Raw genomic sequence first — 15,314 nt, forward strand, 5'->3', positions numbered from 1 at the left:
TTTTACTTATGGTTTCCTTTGCTGTGCAGAAGCTCCTAAGTTTCGTTAGGTCCCATTTGTTTATTCTTTTATTTCTGTTGCTTGGGTAGAGTGACCTAGGAGAACATTTTTGAGATGTATGTGAGATAATGTTTGCCTATATTTTCTTCTAGGAGGTTTATTGTTATCTTGTCTTATGTTTAAGTCTTTGATCCATGTTGAGTTTATTCTTGTGTATGGTGTAAGGGAGTGTTCTAGCTTCATTGTTTTACATGCTGCTGTCCAGTTTTCCCAACACCATTTGTTGAAGAGACTGTCTTTATTCCATTGTATATGCTTGCCTCCGTTGTCGAAGATTAGTTGACCAGAAGTTTGTGGGTTCATTTCTGGGCTCTCTGTTCTGTTCCATTGGTCTGTATGTCTGTTTCTGTACCAATACCATGCTGTTTTGATGACTGTAGCTCTGTAGTATTGTGTGAAACCTGGGAGAGTTGTTCGTCCAGCCTCTTTCGTTTTCTTCAGTAATGTTTTGGCAATTCTAGGTTTTCTGTAAGGTCAGTTTAGGCTTGATCAACTCTTAGTTTTTGCTCATCTGAGAAGCTCTTTAACTCTCTTCCAATTGTGGTTATTAACTTTGCTGAGTGGGTAGCCTGGGTTCTAGGTTTTTCCCTTTGAGGTCTTGAAACACCTCATGCCTGTTCCTTCTGGCCTGCATTGCCTCTGCTGAAAAATGGCTGATAGGTCTCCATGAGCTCACCTTGCCATGGATAACAGTGAACCGCAGCTGACTGCCAAACAACCATTGGAAAAAGACTAGAACTTGGTGAAAAAGATCTTCAACTGGAAACGTAAAGAGGGAACGACAGCAAGACGGTAGGAGGGGTGTGCTCATGATATAATGGGGCCCCATAACTCCCCAGGGTGGGCGACCCCCAAACTGAAGAATGAGTCACAAAGGCCCTCCCGCATGAGTGAGAGTTCTAAGCCTCACGTCAGGCTCCCCAGCCTGGGGTTCTGGCATTAGGAGGAGGAGACTGCAGGACATCTGGTTTTAAGGGCCAACAAGGCTTAGTTCTAGGAGCCCCTCTGGACCGGGGAAAACAGAGACTTCATTCTCTTGGGAAGCATACACAGAATCTCACAGGCGCCAGGTTCAAGGGCAGATGCAGTGATTCCATAGGAACCTGGGTGACAGATGCCTGCTGGTTTTGGAAGGTCTCCTGGGGACATGCGGAAGGGCTGCGGCTCACCCTGGGGATAGAACAGCTGGTGGCTAACATTTGGGGAGAATTCATCTGCATGAGGTTTCCTGGAGGCTGACATCTTGATCAAGTCATCAGCACCAAGACCCAGACCCACCCAGCAGCCTGTAGGCTTAAGTGCTGGGAAGCCTCAGGCCAAGCAGCATACTGGGTATGAACACAGGCCCACCCATCAGTAGACTTTCTGAGCCAAAAAGACCTCTGCATGGGGCCCTACCCAGCAGAGGCCCGGGAGCAAGCTTCCCCCAGCAGTGGACAGGCATCGACTTTTGCCAGGGAAGCTGCAGCCTCATGCACCAGGGAGCAGATACCAGAAAGAAGAGAACAACAATCCCAAAGCCTGTGGATGGAGCCCACACACACAGGCCAGAGTCCACACTGGGACCAGCTGGACCTTGGCCCTTGGTTGACAAGAGAGGAGCGTACTGCTGGGACACAAAGGATATCTACCAGAGGGGACCACTTCTTCAAGGTTGAGAAATGCAGTGTACCTACCTAAAAATACAAAGAATGAGGCAGCTGAGGAATATCTCCCAGGCCAAGGCACAAGATAATCCCAGAAGAAGAAGTAAGTGATGAGATAGATAGTTTATCTGAGAGTTTGAAGTAATAATGGCAAAAATGTTCAGGGAACTCAAGAGGAGTATAGATGCACAGAATGAAGTTTTTAGCAAAGAGTTGGAAAACATAAAAATACCCAGAGTTTAAGAATAAAATCACTGAAATGAATAGCACACTGGAAGGAACCAAGAATACACTGAATGAAGCAGAACGGATCAGTTAGCTAGAAGACAGATTAGTGGAAATCACTACCGCAGAAACAAGAATGAAAAGAAATGAGAATGTTTTAAGAGAACTCTGGGACACCATGAAGCGCACTAGCATTGGCATTATAGCAGTCCCAGAAAGAGAAGAGAGAGGACCTGAGAAGATTTTTGGAGAGAGAATGATGGAGAACTTACCCAGCTTGGGAAAGGAGTCAGTCACCCAAGTGCAGGAAGTGCAGAGTTGTACACAAGGTCAACCCAAAGAGGAACACACAAAGGAATAGAGCAAGTAATCTAATCAACAAAACTTAAGGATAAGGAGAAATATTAAAATTAACAAGAGAAAAGCAACCGATGACATATAAGGGAACTTCCATAAGGTTATCAGCTGATTTTTCAACAGAAACTCTCCAGGCCAGAAGGGACTGGCATGATATATTTAAAGTGATGAAAGGGGGAAACTTACAACCAAGAATACTCTATCCAGCAAGGTTCTTGTTCAGACTTGATGGAGAAATCGAAAGCTTCACAGGTAAACAAAAGCTAAAAGATTTCAGCACCACCAAACCAGCTTTACAGCAAATGTTAAATGAACTTCACTAGTCATCAAATCATTAGAAAAGAGACCAAGAAGAAAAAGTGGAGGAAAAAAAAAAAACCTACAAAAGATTACTTTGACAGTTTGGGGTCTTTTATGGTTCTATATAAATTCTGGAACTGTTTGCTCTGGTTCTGTGAAAAACCTGAGTATTTTGACAGGGGTTGCGTTGGATCTGTGGATTGCTTTGGGTAGTGGGGCCATTTTGGTAATGTTGATTCTTCCAATCCAAGAGCACAAGATATCTTTCATTTCTTTGTATCATCTTCAGTTTCCTCCATCAGTGTTTTACAGTTTTCAGAGTATGGGTAACTTCCTTGATTAGGTTTATTTCTAGGTATTTTGTTGTTTTTAATGCAGTGGAGATGTTTATACCAGTCATAAAATTCTGCTTTTTGAAGTGGAAAAAAAAGTGAATGAAAGGTTGCAAATGGCAAAATATCCTTCTTTCTTGTGAGTGGCTTGCAGTCCACTGCATATATATGGTGCATCTCCTTTGTCCATTCATCTGTTGATGTGCACTTGGGATGCTTTCATGTCTTGGCAATTGTAATTAGTGTTGCTGTTGATAACGGGGTGTATGTATACTTTTGAATTAATTCTTATTTCGTGGTTGGCTTTATTCCTAATAACTCCGTAAGTTTAAAAAGCTAAAGGTCTAAATGTTCTTAGAGACAGTGAACAGTGCATATATGTAAAATTTAAAATATGTGAAGTACAAACAGCTGATAAGCTTACGAGAGATTTCCTTTTATGTGAGGCTTTTCTTTTTTCTTGCTGTCTTTAGAATTCTGTCATTTTCTTTAAATTTTCCCTTTTGAATGATGCTGTGACTTGATATGGGTCTGTCTCAGCTGATACTGTTTGGGATTCTCTGTGATTCCTGTGGCTGGATATCTGTTTTCTTTTTCAGATTAGGCATGTTTTCAGCCATAATTTTATCAAGCGGTTGCCCACCCTTTCTCTTCCTTCAGGGACCCCTATAATGTGAGTGCTAGTATGCTTGGTGCTGTCTCAGAAGTCCCTTAAAGTCCTGTAACATGCTCTCTGCTTGCTTTTCTGGTTGGGTGTTTTTCATTCTGTCTTCCAGATTGCTGGTGGATCATCTGTATTGCCTGATCTTCTGTATTACCTACACTTCTGCTCTGACTGGGTCTTTTTTCTATTTTCTAGTTCTTTTTTTAAAATTCTCCCTGTGTTCATCTGTTCTTTTTCCCAGTTCAGCTGTCATTCTTAATATTGCTGCTTTGACCTCTTTGTCATGTAAATTACTTCTCTCTCTTCATTATGGTTATTTCCATTTAACACATGTTCCTGTGTCTTCTCATTTTAACTTTCTGTATTTCTGTGAAATTAGGTGAAAGTTATTTGCCCCAGAATGAAAGGTGTCCTTGTGTGAGAGCACTCCTGTGCAGTCTTCTGTGCCCAGCGGGTTTGTTGGGAAGAGATGGACCTGAAGTCATCCTGGGCTGCCCTCTTCCCCTGGGACGTGCTGGCAGCCACTGCAATGGGGGCGGCAGGGCTGGAGTCAGAGGGACTGGAGCCAGTTCCACGTTCAAGCAGGGGCTTCTCTGCTTAGTGACTGTTCCAGCCCTATCAGGTGGAAAAGTCACCTGTTCTGTGGGGCTGGAGCAAGATCTCTGTGGGAGTGGGGTTCTCCTGGGTGTGGTGGCAGTCTCTGCTTTGGTTTGGGATGTGGCTGAGGCCTGAGGGCTTGCAGCGGCCCTTCTGTACTGGTTTTACCTTTTCCCCAGTGTGCAGACGTTGGCTAGAGGGTGGGTCAGGGCCAGAGAGATTGCAGCCACACCACTGAGCCGGTCCCACTGCCCGTCAGGTGCGCACAGGAAAGTGAGTTCTGGGGGTGAGAGGCCCTTCCCTGGTGCTGGTGCTGTTCCCTGCAGAGGGTGTGCAGGGACACTCTAGCTGGCCGTGACTGCTGGCTGTCTTTTCAGAGGCAGGGCCACTCCCAGGCCAGCACCACTTTCTCCCACTGTGTGCACGCTCACTGGCAATGGAAGCCTCCGCCTGAGAGGGGAGCAGCACCAGAACACGGAGGGCGGGAGCAGGAGTCTGGGGGGCCCGCCTGAGCCAGCCCTGCCAGCCGGCCAGAGCCCCAGGCAGTGTTCAGCCTGCTGTTTCCTTGCCGTGACGGGGAGTCAGCGGGTCTCTGCACAGGCTCTTCAAGAGCAGTGGCTCCGCGTCTTACAGCGCCCCTGCAAGCTCGCTGGTTTTCACCCCAGCTGAGGGGACTCCTCTTCCCGGTGCTGAACCCCGTGCCTGGGTGCCTGACACGTGTTTCAGACCATGATATAAGGTGTGGGTGGTTGTGAGGGCTGGAGCACCGCTGTGACATCATGCTGTCTGAGCATGGATACCCACAGCTCCTACTGTGTGTGGCTGGTGGGGAGCCCTGCCGGGAGCAGCTATACGTCTGTCTGGCACAGATGGGGCTCGTTATAATCATTCTTTGTAAAGGTAGTTTAAGGACAGGATATGCCGTCTGGTTTTTCCAAGGGATTGAGTGTTATGTGTCATGTGCCCCAGCTGCCTAGTGTGAGCAGCATGACTGCAGGTGCTCTGGGTCCAGGAATGCAAACTCCAGTTAAGCCCTTGGGAACCAAAGGAGCAGGTCCTAAAGGGGTCTGCTTACTCTAAATGCTCTTACATATGTCATTCATAGGGAAACACCAGATTAAGAAATGGATGCTGTCTGAGTTTAGTGTTGAATTATTATAAAATGTAAGGAACCTACAAGATTCTGGGTAAAAATTTGTGCAGTGACAAGTGGAAATGATCCAAGGAGTACATACAGTAAGAAACAGAGTCCTGAGTTTAATCATCTTGCCTGATTTTCTCAGTGGGTAGTAAATAATTAGAGTTTTGACTAATGTTGTTTTGATTAAACTTTAGAATGTGGTCAGTTGTGAAGTGTGAAAGTTTAAGGATGTTTGTAGTAAGGATATTTGTGATGATACAGTTTTGGGGGTTAATGATTGCTGGGATGAATGAAATCGGCTGGCTGTGTGTGCTGGTGGAAGAAGAGATGTTGTTGATGCAAGTGGAGGCACTAACAGAGAGGAGGCTAGTGAAAAGTGAAGGCTGTGTCAGTTGATTCAGGAAGAGTGAGCTGATAAGGCTGGTTAATAGGCTATAAGGTTTAGTGTTAATTCAGAGGATATAATTTTTGATAATCATGTTAATTGTATTACTATAATGTTTGGAATAATGAGTTTTAGCCTTGAAGAAGGTTAACATTTTGTACATAATCAGTACCATAGGCGTTGGATCCCACAGCTATTAGTGACGGTCCCGGTGCAGCTGCACAGGCGGGGAGCACTGATAGTAGGTGTTACGCCAGCTCATGTAGAATGGATGCTGAGCATGGTGACAGCGGCTGTAATGAAAACTGATGATATTGTGCCATCTAAGCATAGTAATGGGGATATTAAGTGTGATTTGTATATTAGTATCCATATAGGATACTGTAAATGCAAAGAGGATAGTAATATAGACTAATGCCATTTGATAATTATGGAGTTACTTATAATTTTATGAGTCAAAATGTTTTTGTTTAAAGTAATTGCCATACGTTCATTCTAATCCTTTTAAATTCATTCAAAGGCTAACCTTAATGACTACTAGTAATGCGATTACAGTTTGTGCCATGAAGAGTTTAGTTTTTAGGTTACTCTTGAAATGCTCAGAGTAGGGGTAGTTGGAGGGCAACTTCTAGGTCAAATATAGGAAAGTAGTGACAACTGAGAGTAAGTAAATGGAGAAGGTGGGCATGCTGGCCCTATAGAGTCACATCCACACATATGTGGGCTTGATTTTTCTGGGCACTGACTAGAGGAGGTCAGAGTGCAGTCAGGACAAGCTGTAAGTCTGGTAGTGTATTGGTGAGTGACATCAGTATAAGCTTTATTGTTTCTCCAGTTACAGGAAAAGCTGTAGATTGGAAGTCAGTTGCTGTATTTAATACTAAAAGAATAAAATGCTCATCAATAGATAGCAATCTATAGGAACAATCAAACTATCTTCAAAATGCACTATCAGGCCACAGACTGAAATCCAAAATAACGAGATGTATAGGGAAATTTTAGTTGGGACAGAAAGCACAGAATGAGAAAAGTAGAGCCAATAATTTTGTGTAGTCAGTGGAAGCTTTTAACCATGAAAACTACTGAGCCAAAAACTCCATCTGAAATTGAATGTTATATTCTTCTGACACTTGCAATAATATAAGTTCTTAGAGGAACCATAATGAATCAAACTTGAAGTATTGTTTATGATTTCTTTGTTAGATGATGGTGAGCGCAAGTGAGGGGAACTTCAGAGGCTCATAGAACTGAAGTATTAAGAAGTTATGGGAACTGTGTGTGTGGTCAGTGTGTTGTTAGGTGGTGTGAGCACATATCTTTATCTTTTTTCTGATCAGAAGGTAGATGGTCATTTTAGGATCTATGTGCATTTACTTGTGTGTGTGTGTGTGTGTGTGTGTGTGTGTGTGTGTGTGGTGAGAGTTTGGTCGTGGGGAGAAGCACTGTGAACTTACCCACCCTGTACTGAGAGCTGTAGGACCTCCTTCCCTGCTAAAAATGACCCTGCTCTTGTCACCACATCCCCACCCATGACAGCACTTCTTTGTAATGAATGTACATAATGTCCTGTTTGTCATGGACCAATGCAATGCATCCATTTATAGTTCATAAAGTTACTTATATTTTAAATTAAAAGTACTTATATGTATGATGGATTTTATGTTTTTACTCTTATTTACCTTGGTGCCCGAATTAATGATAATAGAAGACCCATTTCCTGAGACAAAGTTGACTTGCCGTTTAGAGTCAGGATCCCTCGTGAACACATCCTCACCGTTTGTCCTGACTGATGCATGACTTAATGTCATTGCAAGAGGAATTTCCCAAGGGAAAGCCAACGGTCTTCCTCAGAACTTTAGGGAGCAGGTCACAGGACGGGCTCCAGGTGGAATTGCTTTCCAAGGTAGATCTTGGTTCAGGGTAAAGTTACAGCACTTGCTGCCCTGAGACCCTTAGGTGATTCACATCCCCTCTGTCTTCTCACCCATAAAATGGGTTATTGAGAATGTTGTGTAATTGGAACACTGCATTTTGAATTTGGTCAGTTGGCATATTTTATTGCTTAGTGTGAGACCTCAATACCTTTGACCTGATGCTAATTGGTGATTTACAGGGGGTCCCGACTCCTGAGGGTTGGAAGGAATTCTGATTGACAGTAGGAGGAGACCCAGGATCCCTGAAGCCTGTTCACCCTGGATGGGACTCAGTCCCTCCAGGCCAGGGGATCCTGGAGCCAGCACAGCACCTGAAGCCTGGCTGTGGGACCAGGAAGGCCCAGCAGTGCAGTTGGAAACACAGCCCCACTGGGTCTGTGAGGAGTCAGGGTCAACTCCCCACAGGGCAGGCTCTGGAGTTTCCTCCCCAGGGGCAGCCCATTCTCCTGGAATTCAGCCCCAACAGAGACAGACACAGAGGCTGGTACCAGCAGTCCCAAGGAAAATGGGAGGTACCAGTCTTTGCAAGTACAGTGGCCCCTGGGGAGCTCAGCTCCAGGGAGGTGAGAGCCTTAGAGCGGGAGGGACTGTGATGCCAGGATTCCTGCCTTCTCTGCCCCCTCCACTCTGGGCCCCTTCCCAGAATCAGGCCACCCTGGCCCTTCATCCTCCACCATGCACTGTGGGCTGGCTCCCTGTTTCTTGCCTCGTCTTTTATCTGCTCTCCCTACCCTGTTCCCCCGTCACTGTCTGTCACTCTCTAGGACCTGACTCCCATCTCTCTCAGTCACTCATGCACTGTCCCTCTCCCTGCCCATCTCTCTCTGTCTCTCCCCCCAGGCCCTCAGGCCCTGGGCTCTGGTCCAGCCCTGTCCAGGGCCACAGGGCTGCACCTCTCCCAGCCCTCCCACCCTCACTGATACGTTTTGGCCCTGGCCCTGCTCACAGTGGAGGAGTCCAGTTACAGAGGCTGCTCCTGCTGGTACTTACTGCTTCACTGCTGTTCCCCCTCTTCCTGGGCAGCACAGTCATACCTTGACCTGTTGGTGGCCCCTGACCAGTTGGTGGCCTAGCCTGGACCCCAGAGCTGCTGCAGGGCTGGCCACCTGCCCCAGCTGGAAGGAGGGAGGGCCCTGTGGGCTTAAGGGGCTCCTGGGGGATTGGACTGAGGGACGTGTAAGGAGCCAGGTATTTTCACCCGACTCCTCTTTGTCAATGGCAGAGCGTCCCAAACCACTGACTGCCCCCTGCCCATTTCTCACTAAGAGCACTGGGCAGACGGTGGGAGCTCCTGAGACTTAGGAGAGAGCTGCTGCCCTCAGCCTCCCTTAGAGTTTGCCTGGAATTGGGGCTCCTGGGGGAAGCGGGCAGGGCTGGGGCCCAAAGCCTGGATGAGTATGGGGCCCTCTCACTGGACTCTGGTGGCCACTCCAGGCACCTCATCCCTTCCTCACTGTCAGCAGTTGGCCACTTCACGGGGACAGATATGAGGGTCTCCCTGACTCGAGACTGGCAGGCCCCATGTGCTCAGTATTTCTTGATTGAGTGAACACAACCACCCCCCATATCTAGACACCAAGTCTTCCCACCACCCCAAAAGGGTTTCTCGGGCCCCCTCACAGCCAGTACTGCCCCAAAACACAACTTTGCTTCTGTCCCACCCAGGTAGTTTCTGCCTCCTTGAACCTGGGTGTAAGTGAATCACCCAAGTGCAGTGTAGGGGGGGTGACAATATAAAATTATTTTTTATAGTTTTATATATTTTTGGCAAAAATCATAGGGCTTATTTTTATGCATGTAACATATGTACTTAAAATTAATGTGTCACCTACAGGTGTACTACAGATAAGGACAGCCACATGGGTGTGGCGATGTGATTAAGATGGTGTGCTATTAAGATGGTGTGCTGTTAAGATCTTCTCGGTCTTGTGGATGTTCTCTCTGCATTTTGTGTGCAGTGCTGAGTGAAGGGGAATGAGGACCTCCCACCCTGCCTGTATATTTGATTCCTCTTGGTTCTGTCATTGTCTACCTAATGTTTTTCAGCCACTGCCTAAGGGAAATTCTGGGAATTTGGAAAAGGAGGAGGGAGCACCCCAAAAGTAGGGGGCAGGGGACATCGGTTGGGCAGGACCAGAAAGCATAAGGTCAGAAAAGTTTGCAGAGAGGACCCAGGGATGGATGGCAGTTGGTGGTGGGGGATTAGGCGGGGCACATCCTGAAAGTGAGGTCACTCAGAATGTCCACTGTGAGGTGCCAGGGGCAAAGGCAGGTGATTGGTCGAGAGAGAGCATAAAGCATCAGGTGTTGCTAAGGCAGCTTTCAGACAGGAGAAGGCTTGGAGGGAGACATCTTGTCCCCTCCAGCTGCTCCTGAGAGTCCGCTTGCCTGCTGTTTGTTTTCCTGACCTGCTGACCTCCTGACCTCCTGACCCGACTGAACCCTTCTTCTCCTCTCAAGAGCTTGATTGGCCCTCATCCTTTCTGTGACCCCCTTCTTCTCCTTCCAAGTGCCCAACCCCTCTTCCTGTCACACTCCCTCCCTCCATCCCCCACCCCTCCCCTCCCCTCCCCTCCCCAACCCTCCCCTCCCCAACCCTCCCCTCCCCTCCCCTCCCCCCCTCCTGCCTGGGGACCTCAGGGCCCTGAGTGGACCAGGACATGGAGGTGATGGAGATGGTTTGGTCCCACGTGCTGGGGTGTACTGGATATGAAATTACAAATGTGAGTAAACATCGGGCATCAGGTGTCCTCCTTTTTCCTGGGCTCTTTCACACTGTGGTTAAATAGCTGCTTTCTCATGGGGTCCTTGATGGGAACACATTGTTGGTGAAGCCCGAGGCTCTCAGGACAGGTTTCTTGACCAGCCGAGAGCGGCCCTGGCCACCGGCGTCCTCAAGATCTGAGTCCTATCAGGACCTCTTGGACCAAACAGCAGGTTGACAGGATGAAACCTGAAATAGTTACTTTATTGCATCAAAGAAGGAAGTGTGAACATCCTAAAAGCCATTGAGTTGTATGTCTAAAATGGGGGAATGGGTGAATTATATCTCAGTAAAGCAGTTTTTTAAAAAGCGAGAAACTCTTATTTACTAGAAGTCATAGTGAGACTGGCTCCCGGAAAGCTTGTCAGGATCCTGCTTCAAGTTGTGCGTGTTCCGGTCCCGTCCCCGTGTGGTGCGCTCTCCTGTGCATGCACCCTTCCTGGTAGTGACGTCTGGCAGTCCTGGGAGCAGTGGGGTCTCAGCACTGGGTTGGTGCTGGTCTGTTAAACAGGGAAATGTCATCTGTGCTCTGTGCTTTCTGGTTTGTTAATTTACAGCAACTGTTTTTTCTTTGAAGTGTGTTCTTTTCAGAAATTTTAATGTAACAAAAATATTCAATAGCCCTATAAATCTTAAAATATTTTTATTGAAGTATAGTCAGTTTACCATGTTGTCCATTTCTCGTGTACAACAGAATGCTTCAGTCATATAGGAAAATACATATATTCATTTTCATATTCTTTTTTTTTACCATAAATTACTACAAGATGTTAAATAGAGTTCCCTGTGCTGTACAGTGTAAACTAGTTGTTGTCTACTTATATAGATTAGTATCCATGAATCTCAAACTTCCAATTTTTCCCTTCCCTCTCCCTTCCCCTCTGGTGACCATAAGTTTGTTTTCTATGCTGTAAGTCTGTTTCTGTTTTGTAAATAAGTTTGTGTGTTTTTTTTTTTTGATTCCACATGTAAGTGATATCATATGATATTTTTCTTTTCCTTTCTGACTACTGCACTTAGAATGACATTCTCCAGGTCCATCCATTCCCTGTTGCTGCAAATGGCATCATTTAATCATTTTTATGGCTGAGTAGTAGTCCATTGTATAAAATACACCACAGCTTCTTTTTTTTTTACATTTTTTATTGAGTTATAGTCATTTTACAAGTGTGTCAAATTCTAGTGTAGAGCACAGTTTTTCAGTTATATATGAACATACATATATTCACTGTCAGAATTTTTTTTCTCTGTGAACTACCACAAGATCTTGTATATATTTCCCTGTGCTATACATTATAATCTTGTTTATCTATTCTGCATATGCCTGTCAGTATCTACAAATTTCAAACTCCCAATCTGTCCCTTCCCACCCCTCAGCCACTTGGCAACTGCAGGTTTGTATTCTGTGTCTGTGAGTCTGTTTCTGTTTTGTATTTATGGTCTTTTTTTTTTTTTTTTTTTTTTTTGGATTCCACATATGAGCAATCTCATATGGTATTTTTCTTTCTCTTTTTGGCTTACTTCACTTAGAGTGACATTTTCTAGGGACATCCATGTTCCTGCAAATGGCATATTGTTTTTTTATGGCCAAATAGTATTGCATTGTATAAATATACCACCTCCTCTTTATCCAGTCATCTGTTGATGGACATTTAGGCAGTTTCCATGTCTTGGCTATTGTAAATAGTGCAGGTATGAACATTGGGGTGCCGGTGTCTTTTTGAAATAGGGTTCCTTCTGGACATATGCCCAGGAGTGGGATTATTAGGTCATATGGTAAGTCTATTCCTAGTCTTTTGAGGAATCTCCAAACTGTTTTGCACAGTGGCTGCACCAACCTGCATTCCCTCCAGCGGTGTAGGAGAGTTCCCTTTTCTCCACAGCCTCTCCAACATTTGTCTTTTGTGGACTTTTGAATGATGGCCATTCTGACTTGTGTGAGGTGATACCTCATTGTAGGTTTGATTTGCATTTCTCTGATAATCAGTGATAATGAGCATTTTTTCATGTGCCTGTTAGCCATTTGTATGTCTTCACTGGACAATTGCTTGTTTAGGTCTTCTGCCCATTTTTGGATTGAGGTTTTTTTTTTTTCTTATTTAGTTGTATGATTTGTTTATATATTCTGGCAATTAAGCCCTTCTCAGTTTCATGTTTTGCAAAAGCTTTCTCCCGTTCTGTAGGTTGTCTTTTTTGCTTATGGTTTCCATTGCTATGCAAAAGCTTCCAAGTTTAATTAGGTCCCATTTCTTTATTTTTGCTTTTATTTTTATTGGACTTCTAGCAAATTCTTAGTTATCCCTTTCCTTTTCATCTTGGAGGCTGCCCCCAGGGACTGTGTCCAGCTAGGTCGATGGGGGAGCCCCGAGAGCCGAGAGCCGAGCTGATGTGAAAATCAGTGGCTGCAACCTGCTGTGATGTTTACAATGAGGAAATGCTCAGGAGGGATGTGACCAGGAGGTGGACGAGTTGTCTTTTTAGTGACGTGTCCTTGTAAAGAATGTTGATTTCCCCAAAGCAGAAAGTGTCCTTTATGTCCTTAGAATTGTCCAAATATAAAGAAAATTCAGATACATGCTGTGAAACTTACTGTGTCAGGAAAAATCACCTCCACACCCTAAAAGAGAAAGACTGAGAACACCTCATGGATTTAAGTGGGTTTGTTCTGATAGGCTTCCACCAGATTCTTACGGACCTGGAAAAACTGAGTGTCAGGAACAATCCTTGCACTGAAGCAGAATCAATGCCACATGAACACTCCACCCAAAGAAGAGTCTGTTCTGTGTCTTTGAGCCTACTAAGGAGGGCGCTTCTAGGTCATCTTTGTTGGGATTTTTTTCCCTCAAAGGGAATGAGGCTGAGTTCTCACAGATTAGTCAGCCCTCTTTCCCTACCACATCTTTGAGCATTTGGATAAACTAACTTGTCCTTCTCCACCGTTGCTCATGGCCGCTGACAGAACCTGAGTCCATCGGCCCTGATGGATAGACTCTAGGTAGGAGGCAGCTGCTGACGTCAGCGCTCAGACAGTGCCGTGTGTAACAAGCATGCCCACGGCAGAGGGGGTTTTACCAGTTAGCGACTAGATGGTGTTTGTTTTTGTGCCTTTGATCTGCGTGTCTCTCCTTTGTGCTGAGACCCACTGCTCTCTCAGACGGCAGCTATGCAAAGACAGTGCATGTTTTCCACCAGCACACATTTTACTGACCCCAACTGTGAGAGCTGACAATGACAGTGTTACTGATTTCAGAGGCTGCTTTCTAGAGAGGTTTTATTTGCACAAGATTGAAACTTGGTGTCTAGATAAAGTACAAATTACATTGTGCATTTATTCCCTCCTATAATACTTATGAATCTAGTTTTTACAAAACTGTGTTTGGCTTTTGTTTTGGTGACTGTACATTCCAGAAATACAAATTAATTTTCTTGGTGCTGTTAATGGACATAGGTGCAGTACTGTGAAATATGCATGTAAATTATTTGTACTGATTATTTTGAGTTCTCTTTTCATGTAACTTCATTTTTTGAGTAATCTTGTATAATATGATTAAAACTGTGTTGTACAAATCCTTATTTATTTCAGAAGTCTGACATTACATGCTCTGGTTCAGAACCAAAGTGAATATTGAAGAATACCTCCATGGTTTTTAGATAGTTGGGCTGAAATATATCATTAATTTTTGTTGGAATAGTAATTTTGACATTATTCTAAGAGCTGGTCTGCTTACTCATGTCCAGTCTATAAATGTAGAAATACATCTCTGTACATCTCTCTGTATTTTAACATATCTTCATTGCTCTTTCCCCATACATGTTGGGTGTATTTTTGGAGACATTTCATAGGGGTTTGTCCAGGTACTTCATGAACATACAATAGAAGATGGAGGCGTCCCATGCCCTGTAGGTTTGTGTTTGCTTATTTTCAATTTCAAGTTGGCTTCTACATTCATAAGTTAAGTTTTGCTAACTATTTTAAAAATATTTGCAATGTGCCTGTCAGCAAAGTCAAATCTCTAATATTTTGGGTATCAGGTATTTGACGCATGTGTGCAGCAGTGAAACTATTACCAAATGAAGGCAGTAAACATGCCCACACTCCCAAGAGCTCCTTTGAACTCAAGTGTCCCTTCTCGCCTCTCTGTGGAGCTATTTGAGGATGTGGTTGAGGGTTTCTAAAGATGATTCTCTGTGACATATACACTGTGAATGTCTTTGAGGTTCCTCATTATATCCAATATCTTTTCAGATCCTTCACACTTTCGTTCTCCTTTTCCACCCTGGGTCTGATGTTTATGAACTTCTGTGGAAGCTTATTCTTCTTGCTGCCTCCTGGGGAGTTTCTAGTTTCCTCTTATTCATCTGGAGGACCGTCTTTGCTGTGAGTATTACTAAAGTACCTGACACTGTCTTTTTAATCACACCTAATAGGAATTTTTATAGTCACTGGACATTTTATTTGCCTGCCTGGGCCAGAATCCAGGAGTCTTTTCTTTGTTTCCTTTTAGATTACTAACTTGAACACAAATTAGTTTTGAAATGGAAATTTGTTGCAAAATCTTTATAGTAAGAACTCATTGAGCAAGACAACAGTATATTCTCAATGAGATAATGGCAATTTATAAACTCTTCTCTTCAATAACAAAACAGGAAGGTTAAGTATTTGGTGAGCCCATCTATCTCTCCACCTGCCCCTGCCTGTGTGTTGGGTGACAGGGGACAGGGAAGCTCAGTGTTCCCGAGCAAGTGTGAAGTTAAGGGAACATCTGTGGTTTTCTGTTTGCCCTCCGTGGATGCATTCTTCTATTGCCACATTATTGCCACTGGAGCTTCGACACTGTGATGATATTCCAATATCTTGGCAAGGTTAGGGGCTGGCCTTAGTCTCTGATCATCACTTAAAGTTTTGAAT

General features: G+C 44.6%; 1 protein-coding gene across 1 annotated transcript in view; it reads left to right on the plus strand.

Annotated features, from left to right (window-relative positions):
* The window catches only part of LOC140689988 (uncharacterized), a 72,725-nt gene that overhangs the window by 11,339 nt on the left and 46,072 nt on the right, over positions 1-15,314 (plus strand). The window contains exon 5 of the mRNA XM_072951370.1: positions 14,652-14,783. Coding sequence (XP_072807471.1) covers positions 14,652-14,783 — 132 coding nt within the window. The remainder of the gene's footprint in view (positions 1-14,651; positions 14,784-15,314) is intronic.

The sequence above is a fragment of the Vicugna pacos genome, chromosome 28, assembly GCF_048564905.1.
Source record: "Vicugna pacos chromosome 28, VicPac4, whole genome shotgun sequence".
NCBI lineage: Eukaryota > Metazoa > Chordata > Mammalia > Artiodactyla > Camelidae > Vicugna > Vicugna pacos.